The sequence below is a fragment of the Psammomys obesus genome, unplaced genomic scaffold (assembly GCF_907164565.1).
Source record: "Psammomys obesus unplaced genomic scaffold, mPsaObe1.curated_primary_1811, whole genome shotgun sequence".
NCBI classification, from domain to species: domain Eukaryota; kingdom Metazoa; phylum Chordata; class Mammalia; order Rodentia; family Muridae; genus Psammomys; species Psammomys obesus.
In genome coordinates this window covers 252,047-272,646 of record NW_026590110.1, presented here as the reverse complement: position 1 = coordinate 272,646, position 20,600 = coordinate 252,047, and the positions used below count along the sequence as shown (strand labels likewise).

The window sequence follows — 20,600 nt, the reverse complement described above, 5'->3', positions numbered from 1 at the left end:
ATAGAAACAGACTGGTGGATCAATGGAATTGAATAAACGACCCAGAAATAAACCCATATACCTATCATACAATGCAAAAAAGACAGCATCTTCAACAAAAGGTGCTGGTCTAACTGGATGTCTACATGTAGAAAAAAGCAAATAGATCCATATTTGTTACCCTGTACAAAACTAAAGTCCAACTGGATCAAAGACCTTAACATAAAACCAGATACACTAAATCAATTAGAAGAAAAAGTGGGGAAGAGCCTAGAACACACTGGCACGGGAGACAACTTCCTGAACAGAACACCAACAGCACAGGCTCTAAGAGCAACAATCAATAAATGGGACCTCATGAAGCTGAAAAGCTTCTGTGAAGCAGGGTTTTCTGTTGTCAGAACAAAACGACAGTCTACATATTGGGAAAGGATCTTCACCAACCCTCTATCTGACAGAGGGCTGATATCCAGAATATACAAAGAACTACAGAAGTTAAAAAGCAGCAAATTAAGCAATCCAATTGAAAATGGAGTACAGAGCTAAACAGAGAATTCTCTGTAGAGGAATGTAGAATGGCAGAGAAACATTTAAATGCTCATCATCCTTAGTCATCAGGGAAATGCAAGTCAAAACAACCCTGAGACTTCACCTTACACCCATCAAATGGCTAAGATAAAAAACTTAAGTGACTGCATGCTGGAGAGGATGTGGAGAAAGGGAAACTCTCCTCCATTGCTAATTGGAATGTACAACCATTTTGGAAATCAATCTAGCGCTTTCTCAGACATTTAGAAATAGTGTTACCTCAAGATCCAGCTATACCACTCCTAGGCATATATCCAAAAGATGCTCAAGTATACAAGGATATTTGTTCAACCATGTACATAGCAGCTTTATTTGTAATAGCTAGAAGCTGGAAATAACCAAGATGCCCCTCAACTGAGGATTGGATACAGAAATTGTGGCACATTTACACAATGGAATACTACTCAGCAATTGAAAACAAGGAATCATGAAATTTGTGGGCAAATGGTGGGATCTAGAAAAGGTCATCTTGAGTGAGCTATCCCAGAAGCAGAAAGACACACATCTATATACTTCCTTATAAGTGGATATTAGACATATAATATTGGACAAACATACTAAAATCTGTACACCAAAAGAAGCTAAGTCAGAAGGAGGACCCTGGGTAAGCTGCTCAGTCCTCATTCAGAAAGGCAAATGGATGGACATCAGGGGAGGGAGAAAACAGGGAAAAGGACAGGAGCCTACCACAGAGGGCCCCTGAAAGACTCTACCCAGCAGGGTGTCAAAGCACATGCTGAGACTCATAGCCAAACTTTGGGCAGAGTACAGGGAATCTTATGAAAGAAGTGGAAGATATAAAGACCTGGAGGGACAGGAGCTCCACAAGGAGAGCAACAGAACCAAGAAATCTGGACACAGGGATCTTTTCTGAGACTGATAATCCAACTAAGGATTATTCATGGAGATTACCTAGAACCCCAGCACAGATGTAGGCTATGGCAGCTCAGTGTCCAACTGGGTTCCCTAGTAATGGGAACAGGGACTGTTACCAGGCCACAGAAAAAGACAATGTAGCCACTCCTGATGAGACGTGATAGACTAGGATCAGAAGGAAGGGAAGGAGTAAGTCCTTTATCAGTGGACTGGGGGAGGGTCATGGTTGGAGAAGAGAAAGGGATAATGGGATTGAGAGGGAATGAGGGAGGGGGCTACAGGTGGGGTACAAAGTGAATAAACTGTAATTAATTAAAAAAATTTAAGAATGGGTTACAGAGGTGAACAGAATTCTCTGTAGAGGAATATGGAACGGCAGAGAAACACTTAAAGAAACTCTCAAAGTCCTTAGTCATCAGGGAAATGCAAATCAAAACATCCCTGAGATTTCACCTTACACCCATCAGAATGGCTAAGATCAAAAACTCCAGTGACAATACATGATGGAGAGGATGTGGAGAAAGGGAAGTCCATTGCTGGTGGGACTGTTAACTTGTACAACCACTTTGGAAAGCAATCTGGTGCTTTCTTAGACAATTAGGAATAGTGCTTCCTCAAGATCCAGCTATACCACTCCCAGGCACAGATCCAAAAGATGCTCAAGTATACAACAAGCACATTTACTCAACCATGTTCAGAGCACCTTTATTTGTAATAGTCAGAAGCTGGAAACAACCAGATGTCCCTCAGTTGAGGAATGGATACAGAAATTGTGGCACATTTACACAATGGAATACTACTCAGCAATTGAAAACAAGGAAATCATGAAATTTGTGGGCAAATGGTGGGATCTAGAAAAGGTCATCTTGAGTGAGCTATCCCAGAAGCAGAAAGACACACATCTATATACTTCCTTATAAGTGGATATTAGACATATAATATTGGACAAACATACTAAAATCTGTACACCAAAAGAAGCTAACCCAGAAGGAGGACCCTGGGTAAGATACTCAATTCTCATTCAGAAAGGCAAAGGGGATGGACATCGGAAGAGGGAGAAAACAGGGAACAGGATAGGAGCCTACTACAGAGGACCTCTGAAAGACTCTACCCAGCAGGGTATCAAAGCAGATGCTGAGACTCTTAGCTAAACTTTGGGCAGAGTTTAGGGAATCTTATGAAAGAAGGGGGGAGATAAAAAGACCTGGAAGGGACAGGAGCTCCACAAGGAGAGCAACAGAACCAAGAAATCTGGGCTCAGGGGTCTTTTCTGAGACTGATACTCCAACCAAGGACCATTTATGGAGATAACCTACAACCCCTGAACAGAAGTATCCAATGGCAGCTCAGTGTCCAACTGAGTTCCCTAGTAATGGGAACAGGGACTGTCTCTGACATGAACTCATGGGCTGGTTCTTTGATCACCTCCCACTGATGGGGGAACAGCCTTACCAGGCCACAGAGGAAGAAAATGCAGCCAGTCTTGATGAGAACTGATAGGCTAGGGTCAGATGAAAGGGGAGGAGGACCTCCCCTATCAGTGGACTTGGAGAGGTGCATGGTTGGAGAAGAGGCAAGGAGGATGGGATTGGGAGGGAATGTGGAAGGGTGCTACAGCTGGGATACAAACTGAATAAACTGTAATTAATATAAAAAATTAAAATTAAAATTAAAAAATAAAAATAGTAATACTCAATATACATTGAGATCAATAGGTCATTTTTTTTCTTTTTTAATTCATTAATTAGTTCATTTAATTTACAACCTAATTGGAAGTTTCCCTCCCTCTTCTCTTTCCCTCCTCTCACTCTCTGCACCCTCTTTCTTCTCCAAGAAGGAGAGACTTCCAATGGGTGTCAACCCAACTTGGCATATCAAGTAGAACTGGGCACATCTTCTATTGAGGCTAAACAAGGCTATCCATTTAGTGGAAAGGGATTCAAAGGCAGGCAACAAAATCAGAGAATGAAATAGTGATTGTCTTGGACAAGGGAATGTAATGACATTACATTGGGTACCACAATGTTTGTTATAAACAAAGAAAATCCCAAATCTTTCAATTTTATCAATAAAGAGTCAGGAGGCTGAAAACCGACTAGCTCAGAGAGCAGAGAAAGCACCCAGCTGATCCTCCTACCCAGCTGATGCTCCAGAAGGAAAAAGCCTGCTAGCTCACCAGACAGCCCTGGAGGAAAAAGCCAAAAGCAAAATGCCAATGAGCTCCTTTTTTTTTTTCCTCTCCATGCTCTCTTATATACTCTCAACTCAATGCTGCTCATTTCTACATAATCCCTGTCAGCTAGTTTCTTCCTCTACCTCTTCACCTAGGATTAACTTTATTAAATCCTGTTTACAGAAAGCTCTTGGATTAAAGATGTATGCTAGTGCTGAGCCACACCAAATAAGAAAGAAGTTTTTACAGTTCACAATCTCAGTGTTCACAATGGGATCAATATCCTGCAACAGTTTTCTAGTGTGTACAATGTTTCTGTTATGAAGAATAAGTTCTAGATGTTTTTTTGTATCACCCAGTTTTACACAATATTGTGGATGTCATAGTTTATGTATCAAATTTTCTTGACACACATACAAACACAACTTGGAAACTTTGGGAGGTAATAAATATATTCATTATTTTGATTATTATGATGGTTTGTGGCAATGTAAATTACCATAACAATTCTGGGAAACATCATGGAAGTTCCTTAAAAATTAAAACTAGACTAGGGGAAGAGGATGGGGGAAGGGAGGGAGGGTGAGAGTAGAAGAAGTTGAGGGAGGGGGCTTCAATTTCGATATATAATGAATAAATTGTGAAAAAATTTTAAAAAGAAATTAAAACTAGAAATTCCATTTGATTCATCCATCCCACTACTGGCTATATGATCCAAAGGAGTTTTATTGTATATTATATAAAATAAGTAAAATTATTATATTACAGTGTTGTTTATAACTGCCAAGATGTCCAGGCATGGTGGCATGTGCCTTTAATCCCAGCACTCCGGGAGGCAGAGGCAGTCAAATCTTGTGAGTTCAAGGGTAACCTGGCCTACAAAGCAAGTCCAGGACAGCCAAGGATACACAGAGAAACCCTGTCTCAAAAAAAAAAAAAAAACCTGTCAAGATATAAAATAAATTTGTGTGCACCAAGTGAATAAACAAAACATATTGTATATGTACAACAGACTACTACTTGTGTATAAAGCAGAAAGAAACTCTGCTGTCACAATAGAGATGCATCCAGAGACTGTGGCATTAAGTGAAATAGATCAGCCAAAGAGAGAAAAATACCACAACATTGCTCTCATTTGTGGGAATTAATTTTGTAGATGACAAAATTTCAGTGTTAGTTACTATAGGCTAGACTGGTTAGGGGAAGCATTGCAAAGACGCTGGTCAAAGAATACAATTCAGCATACTTCAGCACAGCATACTCACTGTAGTGTACAGCAGCATATTGTATTATTCAAAATGCTGGAGTGGAAGCTTACATGATAATTATACGAGACAGTGCAGATGCTATTTGAATGGATTTGGTCATTTTACAAAGCAGTTGTACCTCAAACATCATAAGCACATACAATTTCATCTTTTTTATTCAGCCCAGGGCTAGCACTTGGGATGATGACTCCTACCTCAGTCAAACCATTCTGAAAATACTCTCACAGGCACACCCAGAGGTGTTTCTTTTTTTAATGGTGATCTCAAATCCAGTCAAATTGACAATTAAGATTATCCATTCACACGTTTCCTTGGTAATCAGACAGGGAGGCAGTCTATGCTCTCCTTCCCTTACTTAATTTCCATTTCCCAGTCTTATCGCCAGCTTTGTTGCAGAGCATCTGCTGCAGTTTCTTCTTTCCCTCATTCTAAAGGAACTAAACATCTTTTTCTACTTTGTCTGACCCGCCAAAATCCAAAGCACTCTCTCCCTTTCATTGGCAAGGAAATCAGGTAGGTGATTTTCACTCTTCCTCCTGTTCTTTAATTTCAATTCTCCAATTTCACCCTAGTCCTGCAGCAGAACACCTCTACCTGTCTACTCTCTTTTCTTTCATTCCCTGGGACCCAATAGACCCTTAGGGCAGACCCAGTTTTCCTCCCTTTTGTGGATCTTCTCACCCATATCCTTCCAGCCCATCTGCATTCTTTATTGTCAGCTCCCAATACCTAGAAACAAATTCTCTCTGAGACCCCCCCAGTGTCCCTACCTGGCAGTGTCACAGAAGCACCCAAAGCTACCATACGCTCCTAAGATCCAGTGAGGGCAATAGAAACCAAGGAGTGGAAAACCCACCGGAAAAAGACAAGACAAGATATAAAAACCCAGAGCTACAGTCATCCCAAATTATTATTTTTTGCTTAGATGCCAGCACAATATGTCTCTGCTGGAGCCCAGCAACCCTACTTCAGTAGTTCCTGAGAAATGTGATATGACTAAAGCATAATAGAGGCAATTTACAGGAAGACCAGAGTCAAGATTAACTTAATATTTTATTTATCTTTATTTTTCATACATTGATCTTCTGCCTGCATGTATGTCTGCATAAGGGTTCTGGATCCCTTGGAACAGGAGTTACAGGCAGTTGTGAGCTTCCATGAGGGTGCTGGAATTGAACCCAGATCCTCTGGAAGAACAGCCTGTGCTCTTAACCACTGAACTATCGCTCCAGCCCCTGAAAATCAACTTCAATGGAAAGAAACTCAAAACAGTTCCACAAAAATTGGGAATAAGACAAGGTTGTCCACTCTTTCCAGATTTATTCAACACAGCATTTGTAGTCTTAGCAAGAATAATAAGACAACTTAAGGAGATCAAGGGAATGCGAATAGGAAGGAAAGAAGTCAAAGTTTCTTTATTTTGAGATGATATAATTGTATACATAAGTAAGCCTAAAAGTTTCACGATGAAACTACAACTGATCATTGCTTTCAGCAAAGTAGCAGGATACAAAACTAACACATAAAAATTAGCAGCCTATTTACAAAAGAAAAGTGGACTCCGTAAATCAGAGAAGTAACACCTTTCACAACAGCCTCAAAAAATGTGAAATATCTTGGGATAACAATAACCAAGCAAGAGAAGGACTTTTATAATAAAAACTTTAAGACTCTGAAAAAAGAAATTGAAAAATATTCAATATGGAAAGAGCTCCCTTGTTCATGCACAGTATAAATGTCCATTTTACCAAGCCACCTACAGATTCATTCCAATCCCCATCAAAAGGCCAATATAATTCTTCAAGAAACTGAAAGACAATTTTCAGCTTCATATGCAAACAGAAATACAATATAGCTAAACCAATCCCGAATAAAAGAAGAAATGTTGCAGGTATTACTATCTCTGAATTCAAATTTTACTTTATAACTATTGTAATAAAAACAGCATGGCATTTCCACAAGACAGACATGTTGATTAACAAAACAAAATTGAGACCCAGAAATAAGTCCCCATACCCACGGACACATGATTTTTTATAAAGAAACCAGAAATACACATCTGCGTAGGACCCTCACCCTACATGTCTCCAGTACAGTAATGTACTCTGCATGCTGTCAAAGGAGAAATGTAAACACCAAGCCAGCCACAAAAGTCTTTGATCTGCACGGGTGTCCTGCCTGCAGTGTATGCTAAGGCAATGGTGACAAAAAGCTGTGAGACCTGCACAAAACTAATGTCCAAGTGGATCCAAGACCTCAACATAAAACCAGACACATTAAATGGGTTAGAAGAAAAAGTGGGGAAGAGCCTTGAACTCATTGGCACAGGAGACAACTTCCCGAACAGAACACCAACAGCACAGGCTCTAAGAGCAACAATCAATAAATGGGACCTTATGAAACTGAAAAGCTTCTGTAAAGCAAAAGACACCGTCATCAAAACAAAACAAATGCCTACAGATTGAGAAAGAATCTTCACCAACCCTTTATCTGATAGAGGGCTAATATCCAGTATATATAAAGAACTAAAGGAGCTGAAAAGCAACAAACCAAGTAATCCAATTAAAAAATGGGGAGCAGAGCTAAACAAAGAATTCTCGATAGAGGAATATCGAATGGCAGAGAAACACTTAAAGAAATGCTCAACCTCATTAGCCCTTAGGGAAATGCAAACAAAACAACCCTGAGATTTCCCCTTACACCCATCAGAATGGCCAAGATGAAAAACTTAAGTGACAACACATGCTGGAGAGGTTGTGGAGAAAGGGGAACCTTCCTCCATTGTTGGTGGGAATGTAAACTGGTACAACCACTTTGAAAGTCAATCTGGAGCTTTCTCAGACAATTAGGAATAGCGCTTCCTCAAGACCCAGCTATACTACTGCTAGGTATATACCCAAAATTTGCTCAAGTACACAACAAGAACATTTGCTCAACCATGTTTGTAGCAGCTTTATTTGTAATAGCCAGAACCTGGAAACAACCCAGATGTCCATCAACAGAGGAATGGATACAGAAACTGTGGTACTTTTACACAATGGAATACTACTCAGCAATCAAAAAAGAGGAAATCATGAAATTTGCAGGCAAATGGTGGGATCTAGAAAAGATCATTCTGAGTGAAGTATCCCAGAAGGAGAAAGAAAAACATGGTATATACTCGCTTATATAGACCTACAAGACATGATAAACATAATGAAATCTATACACCTAAAGAAGATAATCAAGAAAGTGGACACGGGGTAAGATGATCAATCCTCACTTAGAAAGACAAATGGGATGTGCATTGGATGTATGACAGGAGTCTACCGCAGAAGGCACCTGAAAGACTCTACCTAGCAGTGTTTCAAAACAGATACTAAGACTCATGACCAAACCTTCGACAGAAGGGGAGTTAGTATGATGTGGAAAAGATAGGAGCTCTACAAGGACCAAATATATCTGGGCACAGGGGTCTTTTCTGAGACTGACACTCCACCAAGGACCATGTATGGCTATAACCTAGAACCTTGGCTCGGATGAAGCCCGTGGTAGCTCAGTAACCAATTGGTTTCCCATAGTAAGGGGAACAGGGACTATTTCTGACAGGAACTCAATGGCAGGCTCTTTGACTTCTCCACCCACAAGGGAGGAGCAGTCCTGCTAGGCAACAGAGGAGGACTTTGCAGCCAGTCCTGAAGATACCTGATAAAACAGGGTCAGATGAAACTTGGAAAGGGGCAGGAGGAGATGAGGGAGGGAGGGTGGAATTGAGAGGGAATAAGGGAGCAGGATACAGCTGGGATACAGAGTTAATAAAATGTAACTAATGATAAAAAATAAAATTAAATTAAAAAATGGGGAACAGAGCTAAACAGAAAATTCTCGATAGAGGAATATCGAATGGCAGAGAAACACTTAAAGAAATGCTCAATGTCATTAGCCATCAGGGAAATGCAAATCAAAACGACCCTGAGATTTCACCTTACACCCATTTTTATTATGACATTTATGGCATTTATGTCTTACAGTTACTCGTAGAGATTTATAGATAGATTAAGCTCCATTTTCATACATTTTTTATGAGTACATACTCATTCTGAATATCTTTTCTATTTTTATTTTTTTATTATTTATTAAAATTAATTCACTTTGTATCCCGGCTGTGGCCCCCTTCCTTCTCTCCTCCAAATCACACCCTCCCTCTATCTTCTTCCCTATGCCCTTTCCCTGTCCCCTCCAGATCTTTCTTCCTTATCCTTCTTTATAAAATTCCCTGCACTCTGCCCAAAGTTTGGCTATGAGTCTCAGCATCTGCTTCGATACCTCGATCAGTAGAGTCTTGCAGAGGCCCCCTGTGGAAGGCTCCTGTCCTGTTCCCTGTCTTCTCCTGTTTCCAATGTCTATCCTGTTTGCCCTTCTGAATGAGGATTGAGCATCTTCCCTAGGGTTCTCCTTCTTGTTTAGCTTCTTTAGGGCTATAGATTTTAGTATAAAGATAGTAAATTTTAGTATAAACACCCTATATTATATGTCCAGTAAACACTTATTAGTGAGTATATACCATGTGTTTTTCTGTTTCTGGGTTACCTCACTCAGGATGATCTTTTCTAGTTTCCACCATTTGCCTGCAAATTTCATGATTTCCTTGTTATACAATTGCTGAGTAGTATTTCACTGTGTAAATGTACCACACTTTCTGTATCCATTCTTCAGTTGAGGGACATATTGGTTGTTTCCAGATTCTGGCTATTACGAATAGAGCTGCTATGAACATGGTTGAGCAAATAAATGTCCTTGTTGTGTAGTTGAGCATCTTTTGGATATATGCCTGGGAGTGGTATAGCTGGATCTTGAGGTAGCACTACTTCTAATTTTCTGAGAAGGCTCCAGATTGCTTTCCAAAGTGGTTGTACAAGTTAACATTCCCACCAGCAACGGAGGAGGGTTTCCCTTTCTCCACATCCTCTCCAGCATGTGTTGTCACTTGAGTTTTTGATCTTGGCCATTCTGATGGGTGTGAGGTGAAATCTCAGGGTCTCTTTGATTTGCATCTCCCTAAGGACGTTGAACATTTTAAGTGTTTCTCTGCCATTCGATGTTCCTCTATTGAGAATTCTCTGTTTAGCTCTGTACCTCATTTTTCAATTGGAGTACTTGGTTTGTTGGGGTTTAACTTCTTGAGCTCTTTATATATACTGGATATTAGCCCTCTGTCAGATATAGGATTGGTGAAGATCCTTTCCCAATATGTAGGCTGTCATTTTGTTCTGATGACAATGTCCTTTGCTTTACAGCTTTTCAGTTGCATGAGATCTGAATTATTGATTGTTGATCTTAAAGCCTGTGCTGTTGGTGTTCTGTTCAGGAAGTTGTCTCCTGTGCCAATGAGTTCCAGGCTCTTCCCCACTTTTTCTTCTAATAGGTTTCATGTGTCTGGTTTTATGTTGAGGTCTTTAATCCACTTGGACTTTAGTTTGTGCAGGGTGATAAATATGGATCTATTTTCATTTTCTACATGTAGATATCCAGTTAGCCCAGCACCATTTGTGGGTTAGGGCTAGGGACTGTGTCCTCTTCTTTTCTCAATGCTGGGATCCCATCCGGTGCGGGCCCTGTGCGTGCCGCTGCAGGCTTTGACAGTTCATATGTGCATCAGTACTTCTGGATTTAGAAGACCTAACTTCCTTAGTGTTCTCCATCTCCTTTGGCTCTTACACTCTTTAATCCTCTCTGGCTCTTAAATTCTTTTTCCTTCTCTTTACAAAGATTCCCTGAGTTCTGAGGGGAGATACTTAATAGATATATCCAATTTAGGACTTAGTGTTCCAAAGTCTTTCATTCTCTGCACATTGTCTGGTTGTGGATCTCTGTGTGTTTTCCTGTGTACTGCAGCTGGATGCTTCTCTGATGATGGCTGAGCAACAAACTGATCTCTGAACATAGCAGAATGTCATTAGGAGTAATTTTATTGCTACATTTTTTTTTTGGCAGTATTGGGTTTTTCTCTAGATTTCTGGCCTATCTAGTCTCAGGTTTTTTGCCAGGGATGGGTTCCATCTCATGGAATGGGCCTAAATTCCAATCAAATGGTAGTTGGTTATTCCCATTACTTTTGTGTGACTATTGTATCAGTGTATTTTGCATGTAGGTCACTATTGTAGATAGAAGAAGTTGTATCTGGATTGGCATTTGCCTTTCTCCTCTGGAAACTCTTCCACTGTACCACAAGCATTGAAACTCCATTAATGTAACCCATTTCTGGTACTGGAAAGTCCCTTAGGGAATGAGAGATGGACTCTGTCTCCCCTGCTATTTGCCAAATTTATTGATTGCCTTCATATGTATATATATTTTAGGAAGCTTCTACTGTCTTAGGTTCACATAATACTCCTCAATTGATCCATAGTTAGCTGTCCTCCTTGCACTTCCTCCTCTAGTATTCCTCTTCCCTTACTCTCCCTGTTTGAAACTTCTGTACCAATGCTCTCCATATCCACCCAACTTTCTTTTTTCTTCAATTCTTTTTTTTTATTAATTACAGTTTATTCAGTTTGTATCCCAGCTGTAGTCCCTTCCCCCATCCCCTCCCAATCACATCTTCCCTCCCTCTTCAATGCCCCTCCCCCAGTCCAATGAGAGGGAAGGTCCACCTCCCCTTCTGTCTGACCATAGTCTATCAGGTTTCATCAGGACTGGCTTCTTTGTCTTTCTCTGTGGACTGGTAAGGCTGCTCCCCCCTCGGGTGGAGGTGATTAAAGAGCCAGCCCATGAGTTCATGTCAGAGATGGTCTCTGGTACTATTATTGGTAAACTATCTTGGATACTGAGCTGCTTTGGGCTACTTCTGTGCAGGGGTTCTAAGTTATCTCCAAGCATGGTCCTTGGTTGGAGTATCAGTCTCACAAAAGACCCCTGTGCCCAGATTTTTTTGGTTCTGTTGCTCTCCTTGTAGAGCTCCTGTTCCCCCCAGCAATTTCTATCTCCTCCTTCTTTCATAAGATTCCTTTAACTCTGCCCAAAGTTTGGCTATGCATCTCAGCATATGTTTTGATACCCTGCTGGGCGGAGTCTTTCAGAGGCCCTCTGTGATAGGCTCCTGTCCTGTTCCCTGTTTTCTCCCTCTTCCGATGTCCATCTCATTTGCCTTTCCAAATGAAGATTGAACATCTTACCCAGGGTCCTCCTTCTTGATTAGCTTCCTTAGGTATACAGATTTTAGTATGATTATCCTATATTATATGTCTAATAAACATTTATAAGTGAGTACATACCATGTGTGTCTTTCTGCTTCTGGGATACCTCACTCAGGATGATCTTTTTTAATCCCACCATTTTCCTGCAAATTTCATGATTTCCTTGTTTTCAATTAGTATTCCATTGTGTAAATGTACCACAATTTCTGTATCCATTCCTCAACTGAGGGACATCTGGGTTGTTTCCAGCTTCTGGCTATTACAAATAAAGCTGCTATGAACATGGTTGAACAAATGTCCTTATTGTAAACTTGAGCATCTTTTGAATATATGCCTAGGAGTGGTATAGCTGGATCTTGAGGTAACACTATCCCTAATTGTCTGAGAAAGTACCAGACTGATTTCCAAACTGGTTGTACAAGTTTACATTCCCACCAGCAATGGAGTAGAGTTCCTCTTTCTCCAAATCCCCTCCAGCATGTGTTGTTACTTGAGTTTTTGATCTTAGTCATTCTGATGTCCACCCAACTTTCTATTCTATTTTCCTTCCCTGGGAGATCCATTCCCCTACCCCACTCAGTCCTTCACTCTAGACCTGACTTCTGTGACTTATATGGATTTTAACTTTCTTATCAATGATTTAACAGGTAGCATTCATATATAAGAGAATACATACCATACCATATTTGTCTTTTGGGGTCTGGGTTACATTATCAGGATAATTTTTTTTTTCTGGCTCCATCCACTTGCCTGTGAATTTCATGATTTCATTTTTTTTTCTTTTTTTAATTATTATTTTTTACACTTTATTCACTTTGTATCCCCCCATAAGCCCCTCCCTCCGTTCCTCCCAGTTCCACCCTCCCTACCCCTTCTTCATGCATGCCCCTCCCCAAGTCCACTGATAGGGGAGGTCCTCCTCTCCTTCCTTCTGATCTTAGTCTATCAGATCACATCAGGAGTGGCTGCATTGTCATCTTCTGTGGCCTGGTAAGACTGCTCTCCCCTCAGAGGGAAGTGATCAAAGAGCAGGCCTATCAGATTGTGTTGGAGGCAGTCCCTCTTCCCATATGATTTCATTTTTTAATGACAGAAATATTCTATTACGTAACTGTACCACATTTTTCTCCATTCATTCATTGACAGCCATTAAGGCAGTCTGCAATTTTTGGCTAATATGAAGAGAGCTGCAATAAACATGGATGAGCAAGTGTCTTTATAGTAAGATTTACAGTTCTTTGGGCATGTGTCCAACAGTTATATAGCTGGATCTTGAAGTATATTTAGTTTCAACTTCCTGAAGTACCACCACACTGATTTTCATAGTAGCTGTACAAGTTTGTACTTCTGTTAACAGTGGACAGATGTTCCCTTTATCGAAAATCCTCATTAGTATGAGGGTCAGGTCTGGACCCTATTATGCTTTTCAATATATCCACTAACTTATGATGTTTAATTTATAAGTTAGGTACAGAAAGAGGTTACCAACCAATAATGAAACAGAATAATCTCAACACACTGAATTAAGCTGTCAGTACCAGACTCTTGTTATTTGTAGACATTGTTAAATAAAATAATGTGCTCTTGAAACAAGCATAGCAGCAATGCTACAATGGGTATGATAATAAGATTGTAAGATGACTGAAGTAAAAGTACTTTATGTATTACTGATATTAGGTTTAATGATTAACACTCTGGTCAGGATGAAGTAAGATTGTGCAAGATTTCATCTCTAATATAATATTTCTCAGTCATTAAAAAAGGAAACCGTAGAATTCATAGGTGAATGGATGGAGCTGGAAAAAAAAATTGTCCTGAGTAATGTAACCAAGACCCAAAAAGACAAATATGGTATAGTATGTATTCACTTATATGTGGATGCTACCTGTTAAATCAGTGATAAGCAAGCTACAAGCTACAATCTACATGACACAGAAGTAAAGTCTAGAGTAAGAGACTTGTGGAGGAGGAATGGATCTCCCCAGGAAGGAAAAATAGAATATATAGTTATGGGTAGATATGGAGGCTGTCACACCTTAAGACTTGTGACATTTATATGATCACACAAAAATTAGGATCAAATCAATATTAAATGTTTCAGAAAAAGTACTGTACATATTAATTCCCTTAAACTCAAACTGTCATGAGAGTGTCATGATCAAGTGTTTTTCCAAGGCAGTGTTTGTGCATGTTCATGTTCTCTGCAGGCAAATCCTCACTCTTTGGTAAAGCTTCTCTAAAAAGGAAAAAAAAAAAAAAAAGAATCATGTAATCCCAAAGCAATACACATAAAACAACAACAAAAACAAAACAAAACATAACAAAAAACCTTATGAGCTAGGCATGGAGGACCTTTAATTCCAACACTCAGGGAGGCAGAGGCAGATGGATCTCTGAGTTTGAGGCCAGCCTGGTCTACAAAGTGAGTTCAGGACAGCCAATGCTACACAGAGAAACCCAGTCTCAAAAATCACACAAAAAATCCAAACAAACAAACAAACAAAACAGAACAACCCTTATTACGGTAACATCTGTTTAATAATTTTGGGTTCAAGGTGGGGTATATGGGTTGGTTTGGAGAAAGGTAAGGAAATGGGGAGAGGATGTAATTATAAATCTCCAAAAATAACTAAAAAATAGAACTGAGGAAAGTGAAAGCAGATGAGAGGCTGGGTGCCTTCCAACTCATTTGTTGATATTCAGTCTAGCATCTGTTTTCTGAGAGTGATACAGCACAGACAAAAACTTTTGCTTTCATTTCACAAGTAGATGTTCACAATAGTAACACAATAGCAATATAGTTTGTGTCACTGCAGTGATGTAGCAGATTTATTTTAATGGAGAAGTCTGATAGGACAAGCAAGTAAGGGAAATAAAATGTGCCTTCACAGTCAAATTGAAGAAACATTTTCCTTCTTAGTATAAGAATGATTCTGAGTGAGTTGTATTACAACATGTGGAAAATGAATTTAAGACATCCCATTGAAACTCAAGCTTTTCCAGCTCCCTTTGGCCATTAAAAACATTACCAAACCCTGGAATTATTAGGTTATAAAGCTAATTACACATTAGTCATCTCTCTTTTGTATTTGTATCAAATTTGGAGATATCTCTTCTTTTTCTGTTTTTATTTTTTAAATTTAATTTTATTTATGTATTTATTTATTACAATTTATTCACTTTGTATCCCTGCTGTGTCCCCCTCCCTCATCTCCTCCCAGTCCCACCCCACCCTCCCTCTTCTCCCCCTATACCCTTTCCCTAGTCCTCTGATAGGGGAGGACCTCCTCCCCTTCTATCAGGTCTCCCTTAGCTTATCAGGTCTCATCAAGGCTGGCTGCATCATCTTCCTCCATCAAGGGGAGGTGATCAAAGAACCAGTCACTGAGTTCATGTCAGAGACAGCCCCTGTTCCCCTTACTAGGGAACCCACTTGGATACTGAGCTGCCATAGGCTACATCTGTGCAGGGTTCTAGGTTATCTTTATGAATGGTCCTTGGTTGGAGTATCAGTCTCAGGAAAGACCCCTGGGCCCATATTTTTTGACTCTGTTGCTTTCCTTGTGAAGCTCCTGTCCCCTCCAGGTCTTTCTTTTTTTCTTTTTTTGTCCCTATTTTTTAAATTTAATTTTATTTATATATTTATTTATTACAATTTATTCACTTTGTGTCCCTTCTGCAGCCCCCTCCCTTGTCTCCTCCCAGTTCCACCCACCCTCTTTCTGCCCCCCGCCATACTATTTCTCTAGTCCCTTGATAGGGGAGGACCTCCTGCCCTTCTATCTGACCCTAGTTTATCAAGTCTCATCAAGGCTGGCTGCTTCCTCCTCCTCCCTCCTCCTCTGTGGCCTGGCAAGGCTGCACCCTCTAGGCAGAGGTGATCAAAGAGCCTGCCGCTGAGTTTATGTTAGAGACCACCCCTGTACCCCTTACCAGGGAACCCACTTGGAAACTGAGCAACCAATGGGCTTCCTTTGAACAGGGGGTCTAGATCCTTTTCATACATGGTCCTTAGTTTGAGTATCAGTCTCTGCAAGCCCCCTTTGGCCCAGGTATTTTGGCTCTGTTGTTTTCCTTGTGGAGCTCCTGACCCTTCCAGGACCTTCAGGTCTTTCTATCTCCCCCTTCTTTCATAAGATTCCCTGCATTGTGCCTAGAGTTTAGCTATGAGTCTCAGCATCTAATTTGATATCCTGCTGGGTAGAATCTCTCAATAAATGGGACCTCATGAAACTGAAAAGCTTCTATAAAGTAAAGGACACTGTCAGCAGAACAAAATGACAGTCTATAGACTGAAAAAGGATCTTCACCAACCCTATATCTGACAGAAGGCTAATATCCAGAATATAGAAAGAATTCAAGAAGTTAAACAGCAACAAATCAAGTAATCCAATTTTAAAAAATGGAGTACAGAGCTAAACAGTGAATTCTCAATAGAGGAATATTGAATGGCAGAGAAACACTTAAAGAAATACTCAAAGTCCTTAGTAATCAGGGAAATGCAAATCAAAACGACCCTGAGATTTCACCTTACACCAATCAGAATGGCTAAGATCAAAAACTCAAGTGACAACACATGCTGCTGAGGGTGTGGAGAAAGGGGAACCTCCTCCATTGCTGGTGGGAGTGCAAACTTGTCCAACCACTTTGGAAATCAATCTGGCACTTTCTCAGAAAGTTAAACAAAATTTTTAAAGAACACTGGGTAGCTCTTAGGATCTCCTTGGAAGGCAGGTAACCAACCTTGGAGAAGATGAGCCCAAAGTCATGAATGTCCTAGCACAGACCAGACTGCTGACATAACGGGGATCAGGTAACAATTGTGATACCACTGATTCAGGGACCGGGTTCTGGGCTCCAGGAGACTGCTCTCCAGAGCTGAGTACTGAAGCCGTTAGCTTTGGTGGAAATGACTGCTGCGTAAGAGTCCTCTTTCCCACAGTGTGCTCCTCTAAACTGGCGTCTTCAGCTGGAGCACCTAGGATTGTGCCCTAAGTCTTATACCTACGCTCTAGATATAGGGTAGTCAGAAGAGAGAGTGTACTGTCACTTGGAAGGAAGGGGTAGAATTCTCACATTTATGGGATTCAAAGGTCATTGGTTGTTTATCACAAGGTTAGTGTGAATAGAAAGTAACTTATATTTAAATGAACCACACAAATGCAATTATGTAACAACTATTGAGAAATGTATTATTTTAAAAAATTACCAATTTTTTGTTTGAGGTCTACAACAAGGCTTTTTGTACTTATGATTAAAAGCAAACAATTTAATGTCACAGAGCACAACACTCTCAAAATTATTTTATACATTTGAAAGATCAATGATCTCAAAGAAAATAACTTTTATTATCTAAAATGAAGACATTCAACATATCTAGTACAGAGACAATAAAATACTTATAAGCCAAAGAGTAGCTCTTTGCCCAAGTTATTTGGTAATGGTAATCCAATATTTTGTTAGCCAAAAGTTATAAATGGATGCTCCTATAAATAAATTTAAAATATAAGGCTAGAAAATAGCCTTGGTTTGCTTATGTTATAATTCATTCAACCAATAAAATAGCAAGCTAGCACAAGAAGTACTTCAGAAAGTGTGTAACTCACAAAGAATCAAATGTAATTTACATGCTCTGTAGATGGATTGAACAGTCCAGTGTCTGAGGAGGTAACAGGTCTGGTGATCATCTCTTGTGGTTGTTTCTTGAAAATCTAGATTAAGTTTTATTACTACCAGTGTCAAAATCTGAAACTCAATATTCTATGTACAAAATTTGAATAGAAAATTAGCCTCAATAATTGAGAGACTGAAAAATTCTTTTACCTCTGTAAACAAGAGAATATCATTCTAATGTAGCTTCTTACAAAAATAAGAGAAGATATATATAAAATTAAAATAATATGAAAACTAAGAAATATTATCGATGTGTTTGCTCTACAGAACTATCACACATTTGAAGAAATATAGCAAAGGTGGATTATTGATGTTATACAATCCTCACAGATTCCAGTGCTGTTTATCTAATATCCTAGGCATCTGACAGGACTGTACCTAGCTCTAAGGTTCCCTATCCATAGTTCTTCATGAACTAGTAAAATCATGGCACTTTTAGAAGAGCAGTGCCTTTGCCCCGCATTGCTAATTGACACATAAATGAATTATTTTTATATGGTCGCATCATTTAAGAGATGAATATATTTTGTACACTTTGATTCAATAAGCTTATTCATTAGGATTACAAAAAAAACCTTTAATTTTGTTATTACTTACAATAATAATTAAATATTTAAGATATTTAACAGAGGAAAAATGAGTGAATACACAGATAAAGTTTAATATGAATTGAAAACTATATTTCAGGAAAATTATAGCTGTAGGTATATATATATATATATATATACAAATTTACCTAGTGATATAATGTAAATTTATATCAATATGTATATTGATAGACCAAAATAAAATAAAAAATTGAAAATAAATGGGTGAGTTGAAAAGCATGACTTGGTGGGCAGAACTGGAGTTAATAGTATTACTTTTGTCTTTTTTTATAATTGTATTATTGTCTCTGCAAAGGTATTAAACACACTGAGATTGTCAGTGTGTCTGTGTGTGGATGCATTAGGAGGTAAGACATAGTGGATCTATGTTATAAGGCTTGTAATTTTTCTTAATTTGAAGGAACAATAGTTTAAATAGTAAAATGCAAAGAAGTCAGACAATGCACTTCCATAAGGACAATCCATGGTTAAAAAATGTAGCTTATCTACAGAAAAAAACAAAAAACAAAAAACAAAAAAACATTACTCTTCATTAACATTACAGATTTAAGGAATGTCAATGACTTAAAACATTCCTGCATATAATCGGTCAGTGACAAGAGGGCAAAGATGATTCTAACCAAGTGAATTTTGTGCTCAGTAGGAACTTTCTTATAACACTCTTTATGATCTCATTTCTCAGACTGTAAATAACAGGGTTGAGTGTCGGAGGCAGTACTGTGTAAAAGACAGAGAACAAGAAATTTAAAGCAGTTAGAGAGTCTGAAGTAGGGTTTAAATATGCATAGGAGCCTGTAAAAAGAAACAATGAGACAACAAAAAGGTGGGGCAGGCAAGTAGAGAGGACCTTAGTCCGGTTTTCAGCAGAGGGCATCCTGAGAACCGTGGAGAATATGTGTACATAGGAGAACACAATCCCAGCAAAGCAGGCAAAGGCCATTACAGACAGGAAATCAGTCACTCCCATTACAAGGTAATCATTAGAGCAGGAGAGCTTGAGCAACTGGGGGACATCACAGAAGAATTGGTGGATTATTTTGGTCCTGCAGAATCTAATAGAGAATATGGTTGCTATATACAGGGTTCCTGTGATGCCACTGCTTAGCCATACAAATGCCACAGCCCACCTACACTTTCTGGGGCACACAGTGATCTCATAGTGCAGTGGAAGGCAAACAGCCACATAACGATCATATGACATCACTGTTAAAATAGCCACCTCACCCCAGGCAAAAGCTGTGAAGAAAAAAACCTGCAGCATGCACTGGCTATATGAAATGTAGCCACTGCCTGCCAGTGAGCTGTCAATATACTGGGGAACTGTGACAGAAAGGGATGAGAGGTCTAGAATGGAAAGATGCTTCAGAAAGTAATACATTGGAGACTGGAGCTGTGGGTCCAGTGTTGTGATGGTGATAATGACAAAGTTACCTGCTGAGCCCAATAAATATGTCACCAAGAAGAGCAAAGCATGCAAGATCTGTAGCTCACGGTTGTCAGAGAACCCCGTTAGGAGGAATCCATTCATTGTGGTTATATTTCTCACAAACATTTTGAGAATAGAAATTGTGGTAGTGGCTGGAAAATAAAATGATATAGTAAATGCAGTAGAAAGCTACTGATGCATTATTTATTTGTTCATTAATATTTATTTCAATAATTTCTTTATTCTCTCTGTTTCATTGCAACAGTTGAAAACCATTGTTTTTCTTTAAATCATCAAGAGTCAGTGATGGGCTGTGGATGAGAGGTTTTTGAACATAGGATTGGTTATATACAGATAAGGGAGGCTACCATTTTATCAGATGAAATAGGCATTTATAAAAAATATACCAGGAACTAAAATATAGCTTAGTTGTCCACTGGAAATAACATTCTCTAATAACAAATAAAATTATCATTACAGCAAGGGGGTCTATTATTGCAGAACCAGCTGTAAAAATTAATAGTTTTATTGCTCTTAATTTACCATGCAGGAGTTATTTAAATCGAGAGCAAACGGCACGTGCAAGGGAAATACTCAGATAGCACTCTCACTTTAGACATTCTACTTCATTTTATGGAGTGTTTTAGGGGACAAGCAGCTCCTATTTAAATTCTAGTCTTATTAACTGTTGTCCATGCGACTCACCTTCAGGTGCCGCCGTCAAATAGCTATGAGCACTCACCACCAGCACAGACAATTGCAAGACAGACAGTGCTTTAAGATGTAGAGGAAAATGGCCAATGCCAGGGCCAGGCTTCACTAAGAGACTGGGAA

General features: G+C 39.3%; 1 protein-coding gene across 1 annotated transcript; it reads right to left on the bottom strand.

Moving 5' to 3' along the window:
* Positions 1–18,929: 18,929 nt before the first annotated feature.
* On the bottom strand, positions 18,930–19,892 carry LOC129676226 (olfactory receptor 14J1-like). Its single transcript, XM_055606555.1, has one exon. It carries the CDS (start codon positions 19,890–19,892, stop codon positions 18,930–18,932), a length of 963 nt encoding a protein of 320 aa, XP_055462530.1.
* Between the last annotated feature and the right edge of the window lie 708 nt (positions 19,893–20,600).